This window comes from Aedes albopictus, chromosome 3, assembly GCF_035046485.1.
Source record: "Aedes albopictus strain Foshan chromosome 3, AalbF5, whole genome shotgun sequence".
In the NCBI taxonomy this organism is placed as follows: domain Eukaryota; kingdom Metazoa; phylum Arthropoda; class Insecta; order Diptera; family Culicidae; genus Aedes; species Aedes albopictus.
This window is the reverse complement of record NC_085138.1, coordinates 252,589,827-252,613,881: the sequence shown is the minus strand read 5'-3', so window position 1 is coordinate 252,613,881 and position 24,055 is coordinate 252,589,827. Positions and strand designations below refer to the sequence as shown.

Here is a 24,055-nt window from a genome sequence, read left to right as displayed (position 1 = left end):
ATAATGACAGACTTCCATCAGCGAAACATTGTACAACAAACCCACCTTAAAACTTTTCGTATAAATTCTTCCAAAGCTCCCTCGTGCCAAGCTCCCTTCGATAATCGTTTGCCACACAATCCGGCTCAATCGAGCACGAAATCGACCACCAATAGCAGAGTATAACCTTGATTACCGCGCTGCGTTGCTGATCATAGCGAGATCTTAATGCCAAACCCCAAGCCGAAGCGCCAAAGCCAAAAACCCGTCTGCTTGCTCGATCGTATGTTGTTGTTGTTATAGTTGCGTGGACTTGCACACATGTGTGGATTAGATAATTGAAATAATTATACCTGTCTGGGAGTCCCGTCCAAGCGATCGTGAAAATAGTGGGTTCAACTTTTGCGCACAGTTTTTTCCACACAATTTCCCTCTTCGGTAACCCCTTTGTGGACTGAAAGGAAATAACCGTTCAATACATAGGGTAATAGGGTGTCCCAAAATAGAAAAAGTGTCAAAAAGTTAACTTGCTCACCCTTAGAATGATAGATTAGGGTCAAGTCATCAATCAAAGTAAATCATAGCTCTGGGTCCCGCAAACAAAGTTTGGAGGGAGTTTAGGTCGACAAAGCTGATTTTATATGTTTGGCAAAGGTTAAAAACTCAAGAAATCGCGATTTTTTTCACCAAATTTTTCAAAAATGCTCGATTTATAAGGATTTTGAAATTTTTCCTGTGATTCGCGGTTCCCTTATTTTATAGCAAATTTTGTGTAGATTATTTTGGCTGAAGACAGTTTTGAGCTATCTCTTTCATGAGCTGAGATATCGGTATGATAATGATAACACAATCAATGAAAAAATCGTGTTTTCTTACGTTAATCGATTTTTTTCACTAGTTTCCATAACTACCATGCAATTAAAACAACACACGACAAATGTTTGACATAATAGTACGTGCAAGTGTACATTTTTGAAGAATGTCAGGAACTATTGGGTTGCTTTGATCATTACTGATTCATACTGCATGACAGCAACAATATGTAAAGGTTTTGAGAGTTAATCATCGTTTTTTCAGCATATCTATATATGCTGAACATAACTTTTCACATCCGCTTTGTGAATACGAGAAGATTTTTTTTCTTAGATTTCATCTGTTGATCAGATAACAGTAGTAAGCCACCGATTCAAAACTTGTAATTTTGGTTGTAAATTATTTTTTAACAAGTAAGCTGCGCAGCAGAAAGATTTTAGCATTGAAATTTCTTAGGTTAACACCTCTTGTAACATAGTAGACCAGTCACTAAGTTATATTTATTTTTTTAAATAATAGTGGAATCTAAACATACTGATGCTTTCTAAAATCCAACCCTAGCTGCAAATATGTGCGCTAATGGTTTGTTTTTTAAAATCAAGTTATATAATAGATCTCAATATTATGTAAAGAATCTGCTTTAGTTAAAATTCGCTAAAAAAAGAAGAAAAAATATCCTAGTATTCGTAAAAACTTCAGCATTTCCATGCACATATTTAAATTTTTATGTCGATTGGCTGAAACTATAAAACTATATTTTTCTTTCTCACAGTTTTTATTAGCTATTTTATTTTCATTTTAGCAAGGATGTTTTCGATCATCTGGCAATCATTTGACTCATTTGACTATAACTCAGTTCAGAAACCTAATATTAAAATGTGATGTTCGACAAACTTGTAGATTATTGTTTTTCCTACAATTATCACCAAAGACGCCATATTCAAACTCTTATATTTATGGCGTAAAAGTGTTAGTACTACCTACTCATACTAAACGATCGGATTTTTCGATCGTTTAGTATGAGTAGGTGGTACTAGCGCTGTCACGCCGCATACATGAGAATTAGGATATGGCGTCCTTGGTGATAATTGTGAGAAAACACTTATCTACAAGTTTGCCGAACATCTCATTCCACTATTATGCTTCTGAACTGAGTTATGGATTAACCCTTTGGAGCCGGAGGGGTCATATATGACCCCGATGATGAAACCGACCATAACAGACGTGTTCGAGACCAGCGAGGTTGCGGCAGCAGTGGCGAAACAGTTCGGCTCCAAAGGGTTAATGAGTCAAATGATTGCCAGGTGATCGAAAACACCCTTGTATTTTAGTTGTTTTCAATGTTAGAGGAGTAATTCTGGTATAACTAGAAAGAACCTATATGTTAGCTTAACAAGAGTACCAACACCTATTTAAAAAGGCAAACATTGTACACATCACTCAAAATATATCATAGAACTTCACATGGAATTTGATTGTCTGACTTGCGATCACTTATATTATTAAAATTTCACGACGAGTCACTTTTTGAGTCTTTCTTTGAATCAGTAAGCACAATCAATGTAAAACTATCAAAGTCACCTATTTTTTTCTGAAAATCTTCAAAAATGTGTACTTGCATAACATCTCATGTCAAACACTTGTTATTTGCTTTTTTTTTGCATGGTAGCCATAGAAACTAATGGACAAAAACAAATGACATAGGAAAATCCGATTTTTTCATTGATTGTGTTATCATTATTATGCCGATATTTCAACTCATGAAGGAGATAGCTCAAAACTGTCTTCAGCCGAAATAATCTACACAAAATTTGCTATAAAATAAGGGAATTGCGAATCACAGGAAAAATTTCAAAATCCTTATAAATTGAGCATATTTAAAAAAAATTGGTGAAAAAATCGTGATTACTTCATATTTTAACCTTTGCCAAACATATAAAATCAGCTTTGTCGACCTAAACTCCCTCCAAACCTTGTTTGCGGGACCCAGAACTATGATTTACTTTGATTTATGTCTTTTATTTCTTTTATTTTTCAACTCATATTAACATTTTTTTGGTGAAAATACCAAAAATCGTTCATTTTTCATAAAACCGAGGCGTGCAACCTCTAAATATTTTTTGATTGAGTTTTCATGTATGGAACTATTGTTTCTAAGACCCTAATCTATCATTCTAAGGGTGAGCAAGTTAACTTTTTGACACTTTTTCTATTTTGGGACACCCTAATAGGGTAAGCATACTACATGTGGACATTGATGCTTTTATATTGATAAGCCACATAGTTATTTTTTCGTAACGTGCTATGGGCTATCTCCTTCAGGGCATGAAATATTGGTATAATAGTGATAATACAATCTGTTGGAAATTGCCAACAACCTCGGGTGATTCCGCAATAATAATCCCGGAAATAAAACGGCCGGCGATTGGGTTTTTGGTTTTAATCCGGATGATTATTATTTTCCTAAGAAGGTTACATAAGTTCAACATGTAATTGGTGTTTCTTGATTGTGATGTTAATTATGTGTCTATAGAGAAATATGAGTATGTACAATATTATTAATTGTCACTTACGTTTAGTCCCGAATTCAATGTTTCGTTTCCCTCCGTGTAATCAGTTCAAGTCTGTCTCGAGTCTAATCGTTTTGTCATCCACCGTTTGTACAATGTATGTTTTTGCCGTTTTGTCGCACTAGTCCGTACTATCTAACCTGCCGTACACATGACAGAGGAAACTGTCATTCCATCTATCGTTCGGTGCCACCCGATGCCCAACGTAGTCTCGACCGTTCTGCAACATCTGACTTTAGGCTGGCCCAAAGTGTAGTGAAGGCGCGGTGGCGTGGATTCGCCAACACTCCCCCCAGGTACGCTGGTCGTCTGACCTGCTTACTATGTTTCGCGCCGTACGTCTAGCACGGCCAGCTTAGTTGCTGGACGCTCGTAGATTCCAGTTGCAGTCCTCACTGTGGCTGACCTTGGTTGACCATCTCTTCCAGGCTGGACGTTGATTATTCTGCCCTTCGGCCAACAATTTCGTGGAGATTTGGGGTCGACAATCACAACCACATCGTTGATCTCTAACGGCTTGGTGTGCATGAACCATTTCGTGCGGCGGGTTATCTCAGGAAGGTAATCGGTAACCCACCGTTTCCAGAATCGGTTAGCCTGGACCTGAGAAAGCAGCCAGGTTTGACGAAGGGCACTACCACTGTCATCAGCGTTGCACAGCGGCTTTGACCCATTGGATGACCCGAGAAGGAAGTGGTTTGGGGTCAAGGCGGGTGCTGAATCGTCGTCTACCGGAACATGTGTTAGCGGTCTCGAGTTCACGGTACTTTCAATTTCTGTAAGAAGGTTGCGCAAGACTTCATCCGTAAGCTTTCTTGTAGGCAGAATTGCCATCAGATTTTTCTTAACGCTACCAATTAACCGTTCCCAGCTACCGCCCATGTGCGGTGAGGCTGGCGGCAGGAACGTCCAGCTTGTCTCGGTATCCACGAACTCCTTCATCAGCTTTTCTTCGTTGACGACACATTCTGTTTCTTGAAGTACTCGCTTTGCACCGATAAAGTTGGTACCGCGATCACTATAGAAGGTCCGTGGCTTACCCCTTCGTGAAATAAAATTGCGCAAGGCCATGATGCACGAATCCGTGCTGAGGGAGTGCACAACTTCTATGTGAATCGCACGGATCGTGAGGCAAGTGGCAAGCAATCCCCAACGTTTTTCTACTCGACGACCGGTAACAACCTCGTACGGCCCGAACATGTCGACACCAACATGCGTGAACGGGCGAGTAAATGCGTCCAGGCGTGCTACAGGCAGGTCGGCCATGATGGGCACTCTTGGAACAGCACGATCGTTTTTGCAACGTTGGCAGTTATTTCTCACTTTGGTATAGGTCGAGCGCAGATGCGGAATGCTGAATTTCTGGCGGATTTCGTTAATAACGGTCTCGTGGTTCTGATGGTGGAACTTTTGGTGATAGTGTGAAACAATTAACTTTGTGGTATGGTGGTCACGGGGAAGTATTATTGGGTGTTTTGCATCCTCGGTTGCGTAGTCGCAAGCAGTTATCCGGCCACGCATCCTCAATATTCCGGATTTGTCCAGCCATGGAGATTTCCGGTAAAGAGGACTTGATTTAGGAATTGTGGAAATAGGTGGCTCAACACTTTCCTGTGATCTTGTAAGATGTACTATCTCATCAGGAAAGGTTTCGTGTTGAGCTTGACGTAAGAGGTATGATTCGGCAACTTTGTATTCCGAGTTCGAAATGGGCCCGATCCTTTTTGGTTTTCTTTGGATCTTCAGTTTGCAGTTGCAAGCAAAGCGGTGGAGTAAAGCGACGACTTTGATTATCCGGTCCCAACTGGAGTATTCATCGACGTTAATTAAAGAATTCAGCGCCAAGAAATGTGACATCACACTCGGACGAAGCTCCAAATCGGCAGTGTTGGTACTCTTCGGTGTTTGGGGCCAATTCCCTTCTGAATAATACAAGAACTGTGGCCCGATAAACCATCGAGATAGAGGAGTCAGATCCGGTAGTCCCTTCCATTTGGTTCCATCATCGGCAACGTTTTGGTTGGTTGGAACGTATCTCCATTCGCACATCTCGGTGGTATCGAGGATCTCGCTGACTCGAAATGCTACAAATTGTGAATAGCGGCGGTGATCGGACTTGATCCAAAATAGCACGTCCTGTGAGTCGGACCAGTAGACCCGGCATGTAATCGGAATCGTTATGGCTGCAGATACCGTTTGGGCCAGTCTCGCACCTATTAATGCTGCTTGGAGTTCCAACCTCGGAATGGAAAGGAATTTCAGAGGTGCAACTCTAGTTTTAGCGGCCACCAAATTACATTTCACGATACCGTCATAAACAGAACGCAAGTAGCAAGCAGCAGCAATTCCATTGTCACTAGCGTCAACAAATGTATGAAGCTGGACGTCTCCATTGGCAGCTGTAAATCCACCGAAATAACACCGAGGAATACTAGTGCGTTCGACTTGCGGCAATACTGCAAGCCACGTTTGCCACTTCTCGTAAATAACATCGTTGATTTGGTCATCCCAGCCAATTCCGGAACGCCATACTTCTTGTAGAACGATTTTGAGATACATAAGGAAGTGAGCGATTAGCCCTAACGGGTCAAACATGGACATAAGGACGCGTAACATATCCCTTTTCGTTGGACGGTATTGACCTTCCAATAAAGCTTGTCCGTACCGATTCCATCCTACTTTGTAGGTGAATGTGTCGGAATCGGTGCACCACCACATTCCGAGAACTTTCTCCTGGGATATTTCTGATGTCGCGTCGAGATTTTTCTTTTCTGTTCGGTCCTCTTGCAATGCCTGGATGACACGCTTGGAATTACTAACCCAATTGCGGATCTCGAACCCACCTTCTGCGTGAACTTGCTTGACTTCTTGAGCAAGCTGAATCGCCTCTTCTTCTGTAGCTACACTCACTAACATATCGTCGACGTAGTGACGCTTCTGAATCACCTCGGTAGCCGCCGGATAGTCACCTTTGAAACGTTCTGCGTTCAAATTCTTAACATATTGGGCGCTGCATGGAGAACAGCACGCTCCGAACGTCATCACCTGCAGGACGTAGACAGATAGGGTTCCATCCTGGTCGTACCACAGAAAACGTTGGCATTGCTGATCCTCTGGACGCATAAGCACTTGCAGGAACATCTCACGCACGTCACCGGATAGCGCAAAACGGCCTTCGCGGAACTGGATCAGTATGGTGAAGAGCTCGGAAAGCTGATCGGGTCCCTTGAGTAAAGCTGAGTTCAGAGACACACCGTATGCGGTCGCAGCTGCGTCCCAGACCATTCGGATCTTTCCAGGTTTATTTATGTTCATAACGGGAAATATTGGAAGATACCATATCCGTGGATGTTTTCGGCTTAGTTCTTCTTCGTTAAGCTTTCTAGCATATCCCTTCACGACGAAATCGGAAATTTTCTGATTGAGAGCTTCGGCGAGCTCTGGGTTCTTATCCATTCGCTTTTTAAGGCATTGCAGTCGTTGGAGTGCCATTGGGAGACTGTCAGGTAGACGTGGATTGTCATGACGCCATAGTAAGCCTGTTTCGTAGCGGTCTCCCTTGAATACTGTGCGAGCTTCAAGAAGAGAGAGAGCACGCTCCTCTTCGGAAGAACGAAGAGTTTTCATAGGTTGAGCAATACCTAGGCTGTCGACTGCGAAATACTCCTTCATTTTTTGGTGAAGATTATCGTCCGTCGGTGAGTCGCAGGCGCATACGTGAAATACTGAGTGGGCAAGGTTTGCGGAGTTATCTTGATTCCCTCCACCACAGACTGCCCATCCGAGACGAGTTTTGACCGCGACTGGTTGGTGTAGAGCACCCTCGCGACTCTTTTTAATCAAGCTCAAATGCTGATCCTTCATTCCTATTAGAATCCTGGGCCGAACTTCTTGATAGGAAGTGATAGGCAAACCCTTGAGATGTGGGAATCGTTCACATAGCTCTGGAAGGTTAAGTGTTTGCGAAGGAAGGAGCAATTCCGCTACTGTTCGTACATCAGTCATTGGATACCGTTTCGATTCGTTATGCTGTGCAGACACCTCCAGCTTGACGGTCATTGATCCTTCCTCTCGACGTGTGGCTCCTCCTGTCCAGTGCAAACACAATGGCATCGGCTCTCCTTCGAGCTGCAGTTCGTCCGCTAGTTCTTTGTCGAGCAAAGTGAGTTCTGATCCGTCATCAAGAAAGGCGAACGTTTCAATGGACCGGTACTTTCCATGTAGCACAATGGGTAGATAGCGGAATAAAACTTGACTAGATGTAACTTGATGAGCATGACACCCGTGCTCGGATGAGCTTGGCATTGGAGGCGGTGTGGGATTTGGATGCTGAGTCGGGGAAGGTTCGTTTTGGTTGCTTGAAGTGATGGACGATTGTTGCATGCTTTTCTGGTCGTTGTGCAGCATCTCGTGGTGTTTCAACTCGCAGCCGTTCTTGCCGCACACCTTTGCTTGACACCATCCTTTGTGCTGACGTAGACATCTGCGACATAGTCCTAGATCTCGAACGGTTGCCCAGCGGGAGTCACGAGAGAATTCCAGGAAGCGTTTGCACTTTGCGATAGATTTACAGTATCCTTCACATACTGGGCAGCAATCGGCTACAGTTTCCGCATTGGATGGCGCTGCGGAGTGATTACCTGGATAAGTATCCTCAGAGTGGGCATTGACGTACGAGTTGCTCCTTTTTGTCACTCGTGGGTCGACACGAACCGGTTTGGAATCATAGGGTATGTTCGGAATGGTGACAGCACTAGCAGCTTCTGCAAGTGAGTATAGCCAATTACTGAAAGACGGTAAGTTGACCGTCGGTAGTGTCTGTCTGTATTGCGCCCAGTTCAACTTTATCGATGGGGGAAGCTTGTTAACGAGTTGGTGGAGAAAGGAGATATTGTAGAGATATTCCTCTAATCCACACGCATCCACAGTCGCACAAAAGTTTTCAACGCTAACGGCGAAGTCCACAAGAGCTTCCAGTTTATCCTCTCTCAGTGACGGAAGAGAATTTATTTTGGACATCATAGTGTGTACAATTATCTCTGGCTGCCCGAACAACATCTTCAGAGTTGACATGACCCCGCCTACATTTGATGGATGCAGCAGTCTGCTTTTTACTGCCTCGTACGCGCGGCCCTTCAAGCTTCGTTGTAGGCGGACGATATTCTCCTCGCTGGTAAACCCGCACAATGCTGTTGTGCTGTTGAAGGTTGCGAAAAACAGAGGCCATTCCTCTGGGTTTCCAGAGAACGTAGGTAGATCCTTGGCAACTGCTTGCCGAGCAGCCAGCTGCTTACGGGAAATCGGACATGGATCCTCTTCTTGATCGTAGACATGAGAAGCCCGCATGGTAGATGAAAGAGGAGGGTTCGGTAGATAAGCTTGCGATTGGTTCGGATGTGGAACGAACTGTTGATACCCCGGAGTCGGTACATTTCGAGAAAACTGACGACTCGCATCTGGTTCTGGGAAATGCGATACATAATCTCGTGGTTGATCTCGTTGTGCTGTTTGTAACACCGGTCGCGGTGCATCCAGCGATTGACCGGGCAGTAATACACCGCGTGCCCCAGAATGAGAAATATGTGCTATCGACACTCGACGTGGGACCTCGTGGGAGCTGATTGGTTGAGATTCCAACTGCCGCATTCTTCCGTCTGAAGCAGGCGGTTCTACGGAACAAGTTCGCAAGGATTCCGGTACTGGAAATGGATCCGGTGGATTTGGCTCAGGTAATGATGAGCGGCTACTGCCGTTGCGTATACTATTCGGGCGGGCAAGCTGTACTTTACTCAACCGCTCAGTTAGATCAAATTGGTTCACCATGCCCAGCTGTCTTGACTGGCTTCGATGACCGCTCGTACTCGCCACCCAATGTTCTGTTCTGCTAACTGCATCGTCCATAGAAGAACCACTTTCAGACATAGCTTGCTCCAGTAACTGGTACTTCTGCTCAAGAAACACCTTTTCTTTCTTCGCTTCATCCGCTATAATTGCTCGTTGCTGCTCTGCCTCACGCCGCTCAATACTCCTCAGCTCCTCCAGTTTTTGCAGTTTGAGCTTAGCGAGCGCCTGCGAGGAACGCCCCGATGAAACTGAAGCATTCCTAGACGGTTGTCTGCTCGTATTCACTACCCATCGCAAGGAAGTCACGAACGGGGTTTGATTCTCATCGTTCGGTTGAATAGGGTGATTCGCTGTCGAATTCAGCGCTGCCGTGATCGTCTGCGACTGGGCTGGGAACTGCTGGTGTGATAGTGCAGACAACGGATTCAATTCTGCCTCAGCCACCTGCATTGATGGATTACCGCTTCCTCGATGAGCAGTCGAATTTGGTTCCCGGACACCTTTCGCTTTTCCGCATTTGGCACAACTCCAAGGATGATTCTCGATCTGCTGTGTTACTCCCACACACTGGAAGTGATGCCATTTCAGACAGTCGTCGCATTGCACCATTTCCTCCGTGTCAACTCCTCGGCACACTTGGCATGTCCGCCCGGGGTGAGACTCCTCCGGATCTTCCGTGACCACCACTTGAACACCACTATTCACACTATCTTTCACACCAACACCATGGCTCGGTTTGCCTGACCGATTTGACCGTAGAGTACGACTCGACATGACCGGAGTATGCACATTAAACGAAAATAATAAATTGTTGGAAATTGCCAACAACCTCGGGTGATTCCGCAATAATAATCCCGGAAATAAAACGGCCGGCGATTGGGTTTTTGGTTTTAATCCGGATGATTATTATTTTCCTAAGAAGGTTACATAAGTTCAACATGTAATTGGTGTTTCTTGATTGTGATGTTAATTATGTGTCTATAGAGAAATATGAGTATGTACAATATTATTAATTGTCACTTACGTTTAGTCCCGAATTCAATGTTTCGTTTCCCTCCGTGTAATCAGTTCAAGTCTGTCTCGAGTCTAATCGTTTTGTCATCCACCGTTTGTACAATGTATGTTTTTGCCGTTTTGTCGCACTAGTCCGTACTATCTAACCTGCCGTACACATGACAGAGGAAACTGTCATTCCATCTATCGTTCGGTGCCACCCGATGCCCAACGTAGTCTCGACCGTTCTGCAACATCTGACTTTAGGCTGGCCCAAAGTGTAGTGAAGGCGCGGTGGCGTGGATTCGCCAACACAATCAATGAAAAAAATAAGGGTTTCTTACGTTATTTCCTATAATGAAGTCATTCTCAAAACTTTGCGTTTCATCTTGCTCCATCCGTTTCAACTTGCCCCGGTGTACCCTACATGATTTTACTCTGAAGAAGTTTTTCGTATATCTAGATATGTAGTAACAGAAAAAAAAAACACTTTTCATCGACGTGTGCAGGACTAGCTATTAAGTTAAAATTTACTAATAAAATGAGTTAAGAACAACTTCATTGAAGGTAAGGAAAATCGATTATATTAAGTATTGATTCATTTTGAGAATGAGTGTACCGCAAAACAATGAACAATGTTTTATACATAAAGGAAATTACTGTGTTGTTAATATAAAATTTCTATTTCTAATATAAAAGATTTACTGAAAATAAAACTTTTGAAGGTTGAGTTTCTAAAAAATATATTACCAATTAAAAAAAAAGATTACAAAAAATTTAGAATTGCAAAAAGCTGTAAAGGCACAATCAGTTAAGAGATTGGCATGGAATCAAAGATTAAACCAATTTTCGACTAAGGCTGTTTTGGAATAGGCTGATACTAGCTATTCATATTTTCAAAAGGCAGCACCAATCAATACTGTAAGGTTTTTAAAAGTGACGTGGCAGTATGCACGAGAGATAGGTTATAATAACTTTCCAAAGTCACAAAAAATAATTTGTCTATGTCTGTTCAGATAAAAAAAAAATCTTTGGCAACAATATTCTAGGAGGATTAAATGAGAATGTTTTGATAAAATTGCGATACAATTACAGGATTTTTGAATCTTTATAACATACTCCACATATTGCTTGTTTTGTTTCTGTAACGTTACTGCGTAAGAATATCGTAGTTATTTATCCGTGAACTAATCAATTTTAAATGTATTTGTTTTAATTACTAGAGAGTTATTTTTATTTTCTTTATAGTAGGCATCACTATAACATTAGAAAAGTTTATCAGATTAGACTTCATTCACATTAAAATAAAAACTTATTTTTCATATAGGAATTGCATATGTTCTGCTTTATTCTCCAAAGTATTGCTAACCAGTCTGTCAAAATCATTCGTATAGAAATTGAAAGTTTTAATCCAAATTATGGAGGTCATTATAACGCTAAACAGGGACGCGGAGTGAGCGCACTGTCAGTTTGATGAGCTTTAGATAATGTTAGAAGAAAGTTAAAGCATTTCCAGCATGGAAAACTATATTTAAAAAAAAAAATAGAAGTACAATGGACCAATTTACTGCCCGTTTATGTCAGTACGAAATCTTTCATAACCACAATGATAGTTTTAATTAGTAAACTTCAATTTATAAGTGAAAATATAAAAACAACTGAAGTGTAATTTCGAATGAAGCTTTGGTTTACATATTCAGAATAAAACAATACATATATTCTATTATTTTGTAATGGAAGGTTGTCTCCAACTTACAGGTACTGAAAAGGCTTACGATATGCCGAGTAAGAAAATAATCTCAAGAATTAAGAAAATGAACTCATAAAGACATTTTCAAGCAATTTCAGAGATTTTACAAAGAATGCTTCAGAAGCACCCCAAAATTACAATCTAAATATCTGAGTATCCAAGTCAAGTTACAGCCACAAACGCACATTCTCAAACATCTACAAAAAATACCTAGGCACGTTTTTTTTTCGGTAGTGTTATGACTATGACTATGGGAGTATAAAGTCTATGGTAATATCTAGGGGCTGTTTTGTTAGAAATGATGCCTTACTAAATAAGGGGGGGGGGGTGTGGTAGTAGAGTTTAAACAATCCTTACAACTAGATCTTAGCTTTCTACAAAGATGCCAACGAACATGCAACGGAACACGATGCAAGAAATGGTGACAGCCTTGGATAAAGAAAGATGAAGTATTAATATATGTCATTCTGGTTATGGTGCACATTTTTTTTTATATTAGGAAGAGGAGTAGTCGAGAGATTAGACAAAGATCTTGGATGTCAATGTTGTTTTGGTACATTAGTCACATGCATATAATTATAAAATACACTTAAAAGATGTATGTATTCATTATGATCATTACATGGTACTTTAAAATATTAAGTAAGGGGGGAGTGTGATATCGAGATACGACATAGGTGGCCATGAGTACAGGTGACGTAGAGAGAGTGAGTTGCGAGGACACGATGAAGTGACAGTTGTGAATATAAAGAATAATAATGGAAAATCCATCCTTTACCGTTTTAATTAAACTGATGTGTGCCGGGGCCCGTGGCGCAGTTGGTCACATGTTTGCTTCATAAGCAGATGGTCATGGGTTCGATCCCTGCCCTGGCACTTTCGTCAGTTGCTCTTTCCCCTCCGAGAGCAGCTGACACTGACCCTCTTATGAGCCCATGGCTCAAATGGACCCCGGATACTTGGGTATCGGTGAACGGCAATCCATAATGGACCCCCAATCGGACTGGAAACAGGAAAAACCAACACAGCAAAAAAAATCTTGTGATATCACATCATTTTCGCTGCACATCAGTCGCGTCGTAAAAGTGATGTAAACAATTACAGTAAAACCTCCATGAGTCGATATTGAAGGGACCATCAACTCAAGGAAATATCGAGTAGTGGAACAAAAATCCTTTGGGAAGTGTTGACCAGGAACTGTTGTTTCGGACAATCCAATGAGCGAAATTCGTTTTTTACGTTTGAGTTTGCTTTTAGCTGCAAATGTATTTCATTATTTAGTTTTAAGTTCAACATAGTTCGTTGATTTCATTGTTCTAGTTATTAATATGTTAGTAAATTGAATGTTAATCTAGTATAAATTTATAGAATCGTAAGTCTTACATTTGTAGTCCCTTTGCTGCTCTGTCCTGTCCAACAATTGCAATTTTATGTAATAATTATCTGTGCTGCGTAACGTGTGTGTTGTGTGCGATTAGTTTTACTTCTGTCGGTGTACCTGCGAACGTTCGGCTACGAAGTCGACGTTCTTTTCATTCGTCGTTTCTCTCCCATCAATTGTCAGCACGCTCTTCTGGAGAGAATTCAGGCTAATACGGTTCCGTCCTGAACATTCCCCCACCCGTATTGCTCCGTGTCCCAACGAGCGGTCACTCCTTCTTTCAGGACGGCCAGTTTAGCCACCGTACGTCGCAGAACTCCCGTTGATGTTTTTACATTGGCACTACGACATGTTCCGTCCCGTCTGGTTCTTCTAGAAGTGAAGTGCAATGCTCTTTCGAAGAAGCTTCACCCACGGCTTCACCAGGAATTTTGTCATATACCGTCCTCCCTAGTCTAGTTCTCGTAGCCGCTGGTTGACCGATCTGACCTTCCCGGATTTTCAGAGGAATTTTCAGATGCACGTTGTCCACACCAATGAGAATAGTTGGCGTTACGTTGCTGTATCCTTCAATGGGCAGGCCTCGGAGGTACGGGAATTTTTCGGAAAGCTGATTGAACGGTAGAGATTGACTGGGGAGACCTAGTTTTTCTACCGTGTGTGCTGATTCCAACACATGCCGATTCGAAGATCCACGACCCGAGATTTCCAGTCGAATCAATTGAGATTTGTCTTCCGAACGCTCGACGTGTACCGTCCACTGCAGACAAAGCGGATACATTTCACCTTTTACTCCCAGCTCACGGGCTATGCTAGCTTCAACCAACGTGGAAGAAGACCCTTCATCTAGAAACGCGAAGGTATGGACACCTTTTCCGTTGGCGAACAGTGAAACTGGTATTATACGGAACAGCGTAGTCATCTTACGTTCGCAGTGAATGCTGAGTGTTTCAATCGCTTTCGAAGACTCCATTGACGATGCTGGATCTGGCTTCCCTGGATGTAACAGTTTATGGTGTCGTTCCTCGCAACCATCCACGCCACACGACGACGCCTTGCATGGAAACTTTCCGTGAGCTATCAAGCATCGCCGACACAGGTGGTGCTCCTGGACGCGCATCCAACGGTCCTCCAAGCTGAATTCCTTGAAAGCTTCGCACTCTCGAACTTTGTGAACTGATTTGTGGCAAATAGGACACGGCTTCGGTTGATTGCTTTCGATATGGCTGGAATGATATGAACCTACACTGTGATCTGGTTCATTGCCAGACGAATGTGCATTCACAAACAGTCTCTCCGTACCTTTACGTTTTTCCGATGAAATGCGAGTTTCTTCGGATGGCTGAAACGGGACAATGTCACTTGCAGCTACCACTAGTTGTGCCATGTAGTCACCGAAAGTACCGAGGTCGACCACAGGGCACTTTTGTTTAAAGAGGGCCCAATCTAATTTGATGTTCGCTGGCAGTTTGCTCACTAGCTCCTGAAGCAAAGCCGGGTTGGAAAAGTGAGCCTGCTGCCCAGCTGCACGAAGATGTCCGCAAAGGTTTTGACACGCCAAGCCGAAGGATATTAACGATTCCAACTTTTCCGGTTTTGGAGACGGAGTAGCACGAACCTATAGATAGTAGAGTAAACATAGATCCGCGGACACTGCTGACTAAAATGTTTCAAGCGTGTAAGTAGTAATTTTTGAAAGTGCGACGGTTGAATATGACGTCATGCGCTCCATTGATGTAGTCCAAATCGTGACGTCATGCTCGTTTGGATACAGATTTTGACAGTTCGTTTGGATACAACGGATTCATCAACACGGATCTATGTTTACTCTACTATCTATACACGAACCTTGTGCAAAAGGGCGTTGATGATCAAATCAACGAAATAATCAACGGTACCGATAATGGTTCCAGGAGCAAACTTCGCACTGCCTCGAGTGCGTTGCCTTTAAGACTCCGCTGTAAACGCATCAAATTTTCGCCATTGGAGAAACCGCATAACTGTGTCGTGTTTTGGTAACAGCTTGCAAACAACGGCCACTCGACCGGATCGCCCGAAAAGATTGGGAGTTCTTTGGGAACGATGTGTCTGGCAGCGAGTTGTTGAGATGTTGGAGCGTTGATCCACGAAACAGCTGTATGGTCGATGGCAGAAGTTGAGTCAGACGGCGGAATTTGATTCGGAGGACCACTATTAACAGCGATTGATGACACTGCTGGTAGAGGATTGATCGAATCGGTTCGTACAGGGGCAAATGTTGGCAAACCAGAAGACGACGTAATTGGGTTGTCAGCGAAGTGCACGGAGGGGGCGACTGCGGGGCGGACACAGGGGGTGCTTTTGTATATTGGGTGAAACGTAGATGCATCGTACCGAAAAGGTTGGGGAGGCTTGCATGGCTCGGTTGCAACACTGGGAGTATGTTCAACGATTGAAGAAAGCTTTGGTACATTTAACGTCATAGTGTTTGCCCTTATGCGTGGTAACGTATAACCAGAGCACGATCGACTTACCGAAGTAACTGCTACTGGTGCTTGATGCAAGATTGCTAGTGCGTCGAGGCCGGACGACTGACCGGCGTGGTAAGCGGTATGGTCCAGCGTTACCTGGCACGGTTGCGTCGTTGGCGTTGTAATCGGAACCTTCTGATGCGAAGTGCAGGCTCCATGACTGGTGACCGGTTGACTTCCGCCAATCGGTGGGTTTAATGACGATGGACCCACGGACTGCTGATTGGGCTTTGGCGGACAGAGCTGTACTCCACGAAACTTCCGCTGAATCTCCTGTAAGTCCACTGCGTATTGCCCTTTCGCTAGAGATTGAGGAACGACAGGCATGTCCCACGTTAAACTCCAGTCCAGCGGATCTTGGGCTTGGCATTCTAACTTAGCTGGCTGTCCGCAATTCGCCCCGGACGAATGCCCCTTGGATGCGTCAAGTGGTAGGCTCGGATTGTGGCGGAAAGTGAATTCCGCATGTTGGCCGGACTTCGGTGTTGAAACGGCTGCCGAAGAAATCGATGGTTTGGGCTTGTGAACTGTCCCTGTTTGTGATTCGACACCAGCGGGGATTTCACTGTACCCGTTGCCAGAGCCTGAATGCGTGATGGGATCGTTCTGAAGCCACTGTTCCACCTTGTGGATACTCGACATCGAGCGACGACTTCTTGCGCTGCCTTCTTCTTCCTCCTCCAACTGAGCCTGCATCAGGTCATACTTTTTCGCTAAGTACTCCTTTTCTCGCATGACCTTCTCCTCGGCTGCCTTCTCTTGCAGAACCCTTTCATCCTCCAGTCGCTTCAACTCTAGAAGAATTCTCGCACGGGCAGTTGAACTCGAGGAACGTCTCGACAGCGATCGCGCCGGCGGGGAATCTCGCTTCACACAACGGACACACACAACACAGCTCCCCGCGATAGATGGTCTGGTTGAAGCACATGCGAGATGTATTGGTCGTAAACAATCAGCGCACTGGCACCTCTCTTCGTCGGTATCTATGGACCGACCGCATACGCATGTGTATTTAGCTGCCGCCATTGCGATGTGCTGCTACCACGTGGTGAGGATTGAGGCTATCGAAATTGATAGTTTTTCGCCTTCTTAGTTACAAATCTAAAAGTTTGTTGGCCAGGAACTGTTGTTTCGGACAATCCAATGAGCGAAATTCGTTTTTTACGTTTGAGTTTGCTTTTAGCTGCAAATGTATTTCATTATTTAGTTTTAAGTTCAACATAGTTCGTTGATTTCATTGTTCTAGTTATTAATATGTTAGTAAATTGAATGTTAATCTAGTATAAATTTATAGAATCGTTAGTCTTACATTTGTAGTCCCTTTGCTGCTCTGTCCTGTCCAACAATTGCAATTTTATGTAATAATTATCTGTGCTGCGTAACGTGTGTGTTGTGTGCGATTAGTTTTACTTCTGTCGGTGTACCTGCGAACGTTCGGCTACGAAGTCGACGTTCTTTTCATTCGTCGTTTCTCTCCCATCAATTGTCAGCACGCTCTTCTGGAGAGAATTCAGGCTAATACGGTTCCGTCCTGAACAGGAAGCTTTTTAGGGAGATCATCATAGTAACCCAGTAATTATTTTTCAGTATAGAAAAATTTACCTCCATGAGTCGTTATCGAGTCAAGGAACATCGACTCGTGCAGGTTCGACTGCACATCATTTTCATGCAACAAATTAGCCGCCGCAGCTTGAGAGAGGGTCTAGCAATCGCTAGAACCGGATCTATAGATGAATCATATATAAGTAAAATATTGGCATGGATTCGTACACTGATCCGTTGATTGTGAGGCATATTCCTTACCTCTCAGTTATTTCACCGAGTTAGAAGGAAGGTGATAAATATAATACTGCTTCTAGGTTAGGTATCTGCTGGAATGGGTTAGTTGATACTTTCCGGTGCCAACCAAGGTGTGCATGGTGAGTGTGATAAATGTTGGAAAACGATGTAACAGAGTGACATTACGTTCGAAAATGAATACATCACCCGAAATTACGCGCCTGGATATTACAAAATTATTTGCTGTAAACAGCCACACATCAACATCCTCGTGCTCATCATTCTACCATGATAGGGTAGAACGTTAAAGCAGCGCAACGGCCCAGTTCAATTAAAATAGAAAACATTTAGGCGTTGTTCTTAGTGTAAGTAAAATTTCCAATTGGAATTGCTCACGCAGTGCCCAGATGGAAGTGTTAAACCCATTTGTGTGCCTAAAATGCCAAACATCGGCATTGAAAATCGGATGACAATGCAGACTATCGTGATGACCTCTTATTCCAACCATTATACTAAATAAAGTGAAAAAATAGTCAAAGGCATTACTTTTGTCGCTGAAATTTTGGGTAACCTTATTATCAAAAATGATTTGATTATTATTCAACGTATAATTATTATATGATACTTGAACAATACTTCAACAATTCTAAATTGTTTAAATTTTTCAATCTCTATCATTTCATCATTAAACGATAACTTCTTTTGTATAGTTATTATTGCACCAATGGACATCGTATAATATGAACGATGCCATGAATAGTATTTTTCTATGCGAGAATAAATTTATTCAATTTTTATGTCAAAATAACATATTTTATAATGATAGAATGTTTAACTTCTAATTATTCTTGCCATCTAATTATTACATGGCGACCGTGACTATCACACGAAACTGGATGTATTTGTTGATAGATAAATCGTGAAAAAATCTACGCATATGGTAAAATCTCAACCGTTACGTAGTTATTGAATTTTATGTTTTAGACTATGTGTGCCTTAAGCTGGCTATAACTTGAAAACCATCAAACTTATCGCAGTTTTTTAAACCATTTGTACCCGTATATTTCGTTAAAAAATAATTTTCTAGAACAAACCTCCCTAATGACTATGTCGCAACCTGCACTTGTTGCGACAATCCACTAAATACGACATAAGTTTGTCCCAATTTTAGTAGAATACATAGGACAAAGATCGTATACCGCACGTTTAGAGGTTTTTAAGCTTTGGGTTGCGATTTTCGGGAGGTATTCAGTGAACTTTGCATCTTGCTGTGCATCCTTGTTTAACCTTCAAGCAACCGAAACTGCACCGCGCTCGCGCTGTATACGAAAAGCGAAATTTTTTGGTAGTGTTGTACTTTTTACAACAACGCGCGCGCTGAAGGGTTAGGAGGCAACAGTTTGATTTGGATTCATTAAAATTGATTATTCATGAGTTGAAAAGTTCGCAACATATTCAGCTTCTGATTTGTCACCAACAAAAATTTTCGAGATCATGTCATTTGGGATAAAGGACCAACTCCGCCTCTTCTTTGTAATTTGTTTTGTAAAAATGTAAAAAAGGCTGTTAGCAAGACAAATTTGGCCAGGGATGTATCTTGCGCAGAACCAATAGCTGGGATAGAAGAAACATTCTATCCCAGCTATTGGTTCTGTGCAAGATACATCCCTGGAAAAGTTTGTCTTGCAAACAACCTCTTTTACATTTGTAGTACAAAATGTTTGACTGTAATAGTAAGAAATCAAAGCTTGCTTTTCTCAGAGATGGCGCCACCACATTAAAAGTAAAATCATTTTTCTTGTATGGACAAATCGTTGGCTTGCACTCGTTCCGCATCTCAGCGATTTGTGCCTTGGGGCAAATAGTTGCAAATTAGAATCAAAATCATTATCCCTACGCGTTTCTTCTGGATTCATTGCAGTAACAGAGAATTGATTACATCACCATACAAATTTCAAGTTGTTTACTTCTTTTTTTCTGACTGGCATTTTTCACCCGTGTTGCGCATGATGTTTCGAGTGGATAGGTGCCAGGCGGCGCCGCTGTATATGTGAAAAACACATGGAACACGAGCACCGTCTATGATTCCGTAGCGCAAACTTTTCTGCTTGTTTACACTGTTATCACGTTTACCGCATTTATCAGAAAAGCGCCACTACCGGCACTTTAGCAAAGGCACAGCTGCTTACTTCCTATTGAATAACACTAGTTTACAAAATAAAACGAAAGTCGTGAACTTCTGTCAACGACTAAAATTTTTGAAGCATATTTTAGCACTGATTTCGAAACCGTGCTTCAAAAAAATTTGAGTGGAGCAGTTTTTGAGTTTTAGCTCAATATCGAGTTTTACAACTTTTAAAAATATGGAATTTACTAAAATTCAAATATCTTGCGTTTCGTTCAACCAATTTCAAATCTTTTTCCATAAATTAAAAGCTGAATACAATACCATTAGATCATCTGAATGCAGGTTTTGCATCAGATTGATGAAATTCAAGATATTGGCGAGTTTTAGGGACGATCTCCTTAAATTTTAGCCGAATTTCCAAAAATATATGAAGAAATGTATTTTTTTCAATAAGAAAAAAACAATCTAAAAATTCTTTCTCAACGTTTATTTGACATACCATATGTAGGCGAGTTACAGTAAAAAAATCAGCTCAATCGGAGCATTGATTACGGAGAATGAGATGTGTGAAGTGAGCGACGTTGCTTAAAAATAGAACAAAAATCGATTTCAATTCAACAACCTTGTATGGAAAGTCGAAAAAAATTCCGCTCTACTGTAATTTTTTTCCTTCACGTTTTCGAACTCAGGGCATGATTCTACACCATAAATGATCATCAGCTTACCGAGTTCAAAAATGCTGTAAACTAGTGTAATTAGTCTCGCATCTTCAATAGGACTTATTTGTTCTTCGATCTGTTTCCATTCCAGAATTCTTTCGATCTGCTTCCAGATCACTAACAATTTAGCTCCATTTTCTATTTTATCAACGTTATCACATCTACTATATTTAGTACTGGTGTAAATGATTGGTACTCTTACCCTATCTAAAAATAAAAGTTCGCCAAACCACCATATTACACTGCAAACAATCCAAACGTCATAACTACGTGAAAACATACGTAGTATTTTTCCATCGCACTTTCCACGTAGCACTTACGTGGAACATGAGTAGCAAGGAATGAACTCAAGAGTCACTCATGAACTATTCATCCACCGGTATTCCACGTAGCAGTTACGTGACTTTTCGTATCCTTTACAGAGTGTGCCTGTAGTTCATACTGAACACTCCAGTAAATTGTATTTTGATTTAATATCACAATTACGGTACAGTAGACGTTCGGTCGGTGCAAACGGTTTAACTGCAATGCTTTTTAACTGCAAGTCCGGTAAGTGCAACAATTTTGCAGTTATCGCACCGCCATCCGTCAAAATGGTGCGCCATGTTAGCCCAAATGAACAGTCGGATGAAATTCGCGTTCATTTAACGTCAGTTGATGGTTTGTTGACACTGTCAGGCGTTGCAGTTATCGGATTTTCGTTCGCTAAGTGAAACGTAAACATGTTGCAGTTATCGAACGTCTACTGTATCTATAGATGAATTTCAGCGGTTTTTACTATTGGTTAAGTAATCAAATAGCTACGTTATCTTCTAACTGATGAATTTCAAACATATTTTGAAATGCATACAGTTGGAAAATAATGCAACCAATGGAGGAAAATATAGAAAAGTAAACAAAACATTTTTTTCTCACATAGGTATTTCACTTATTTAGTTTGAAGTTTTGTTTGTCCGGTTTCGTCAAGGGCTCCGCTAGAGTCAAATTGCGGCAGCAAGCTCTTCGATGCATGCGGGTTCTCCTGCTGACGGATGAAGAATAAATCCACCGACATTTTTCACACCATCATCAAAGCGGAAATACAAGCCATCCCTGTAGAATCATGAATAGTCAACTATAGATATGCGCAAAATGCTCAACATTAATGGAAAATGTACTTACTGATGCCGAATTTCATCGTTGATGCAACAGCTCCCAAAATTTGTTTTTCACTGCCGCCATCTTGGCGATTCTTCACACGCAAGTTCATCACTAAATAAACAAAGAATGAATTTGTCAGGATGAAGTAGCTACGTGATTTTCCCGTAGCAGGTACTGAGCAACAAGATGAAGGTAACAGGAGCCTAATTTAGTGTTTACCATTGTTCCGGTGAATACTACCGTCGACAGGTAACTTCAAGGAAATGAACTCTTTTTTGGCGCTACGTGATTTTCCACGTAGCCTTGACGTGTGTATTATTTTGAGTGTATGATCGCGGTCTGTTTCGGACCGACCAAGCACTACCGCATCGCTGTCTGCATCGTTGTGCGTGTCGGGAATGGATTATAAAATCAATCAAGCCGATTCCCGCGGAGGAACTCGCCAGGGGACAAAGAAATGGCAAAACATGCCTTCCTAGACAGTGGCGGCAATTGGACTTTTAACCGACACCTTCCTTCCTTCCTCCGTTCCCCATAGCTGTTTGGGTTTCCGTTGATAGTTGGTTCATAGGTATACAATTTTGCGAGACAAAGGAAATAACACCAGTTGACGACAGATTGTCGGCATGGCATCAACATTCAATGTGTCAGCTGATGGTGATCGAGATGGAGAATAGAATTATTAGACTACAATCTATGCCATTAAGTCAAGCGATGATTGATTGGTATTCCGATCGAGTTGATTTTTATTTTTAAATTTGTTGGCATTACTTTGCCAGCATGGTTTAGTGTAGACGGGCACAAATATGATTAAAATTTCAATTTGTTATTGGTCTGGACCTTCATAAAGTGACAAAGACTGGTTCTCCACTGATATTCACTTACTACCAAAACATTTTCCTAAGATAACCGTGGAGATGCAGAGGATTTCTCGAATGCTTTCGAAGATCTTAGAGTTTGAATATTTCACGTTTGCCGCAATTCTGGACCCATCTAAAATCTACTAAACACACTATAAAAAAAACTATGACATCGACTTAATGTCACAACCACGCGTGTCCTCTTCACTTCGTCACGACACCCAACGACGACGTTTGACGTGTCTAATGTGGCAACCTGAAACACCACAAGAAGCACATTATGTCGGACCGAACCTGCAAAGCGAGTTCAAGTCGGTAGTATTTTATTTTATCTAAGCCCAAGTGTGAATAATTGCACCACGGTCTTCAAGTCACGAGCGACCGAACTTACGCCGTCACCGATATGCTTTGAATAGGTAAATGGATTGTAGTTTGTCAAAGCGTATCGCGGGGTACGCGATATGTGTTGCGTGGTTACAGCAGAAACCAGTGAACAAAAATATTAAAGAAAGAGTCTTCTGTAAAATATTAAAGAAAATTCTGTCGGTGAAATTTCAAACTGGAAATTTTCATTGAAAAGCGCTGTTTGCAGATCAGAAGGAATTTCTCAGCCTATCTTGATGCATGGGAAATTCCTTGCATGAATCGCTCAAGAAACCGGTTTTCCTTTGATCGCAGTACGCAGTAGCGAAGAAATGACTGTTCAAATGGCAGTCACCGAAGAAAGTTTCTGCCAGGAATCACTCAAGAAGTTTCTTGAGCGATTCCTTTCGAGCTCGAAACTGCGCTAAAGAACAAAATTTTTTAAAGATCTCAGGTCATTTTGACAGATGGCACACGAGCGTAAAAAGGACAAAAACCAAGGCCGTCTTTGTCTTAAGGTCTCATTAGCCCAATAAATGACCAACACAACTTGAATTATAGCAACCTTGGGTGAATGTCGGACTTCAATGCCAAATATTTGGCGTAATGTCAAACAGTCTAATGCTTGGTCTAATGGCACCTTTACTCATGTAGAAGTGTCAGTGTTGGCGCACATACCAGCGTTCATGGCATGATCACTGTCGGGTCCGAAGGAATGGGGAATAATCGAGAAATAGCACTGTGACCAAGACAACTGATTTACACACATGACATTGTAGTTCAAATGGACTGTATTTTGAGGTAGTTAAATTCACAACACGAAACGATTACTTAACTGAACTGGCGATAGTTTATTCTAACTACGGAACGGTACAAACTCGGTTTGTTCTAACTGCGCGCGCGTATATTTCATCCTATGTATCGCTTATACTAGGACTATTATGGACTACTAACTACCGACTACTATAGACTACTACAGTAGACGTTCGATAACTGCAACATGTTTACGTTTCACTTAGCGAACGAAAATCCGATAACTGCAACGCCTGACAGTGTCAACAAACCATCAACTGACGTTAAATGAACGCGAATTTCATCCGACTGTTCATTTGGGCTAACATGGCGCACCATTTTGACGGATGGCGGTGCGATAACTGCAAAATTGTTGCACTTACCGGACTTGCAGTTAAAAAGCATTGCAGTTAAACCGTTTGCACCGACCGAAC

The 24,055-nt window shown here is 42.0% G+C and overlaps 2 protein-coding genes across 2 annotated transcripts in view; one reads left to right on the top strand and one right to left on the bottom strand.

Moving 5' to 3' along the window:
- LOC134291860 (uncharacterized) overlaps positions 1-24,055 on the top strand; it is a gene marked incomplete in the record, with an annotated part of 268,136 nt that overhangs the window by 59,546 nt on the left and 184,535 nt on the right.
- On the bottom strand, positions 3,684-9,980 carry LOC134290703 (uncharacterized). Its single transcript, XM_062857880.1, has one exon. It carries the CDS (start codon positions 9,978-9,980, stop codon positions 3,684-3,686), a length of 6,297 nt encoding a protein of 2,098 aa, XP_062713864.1.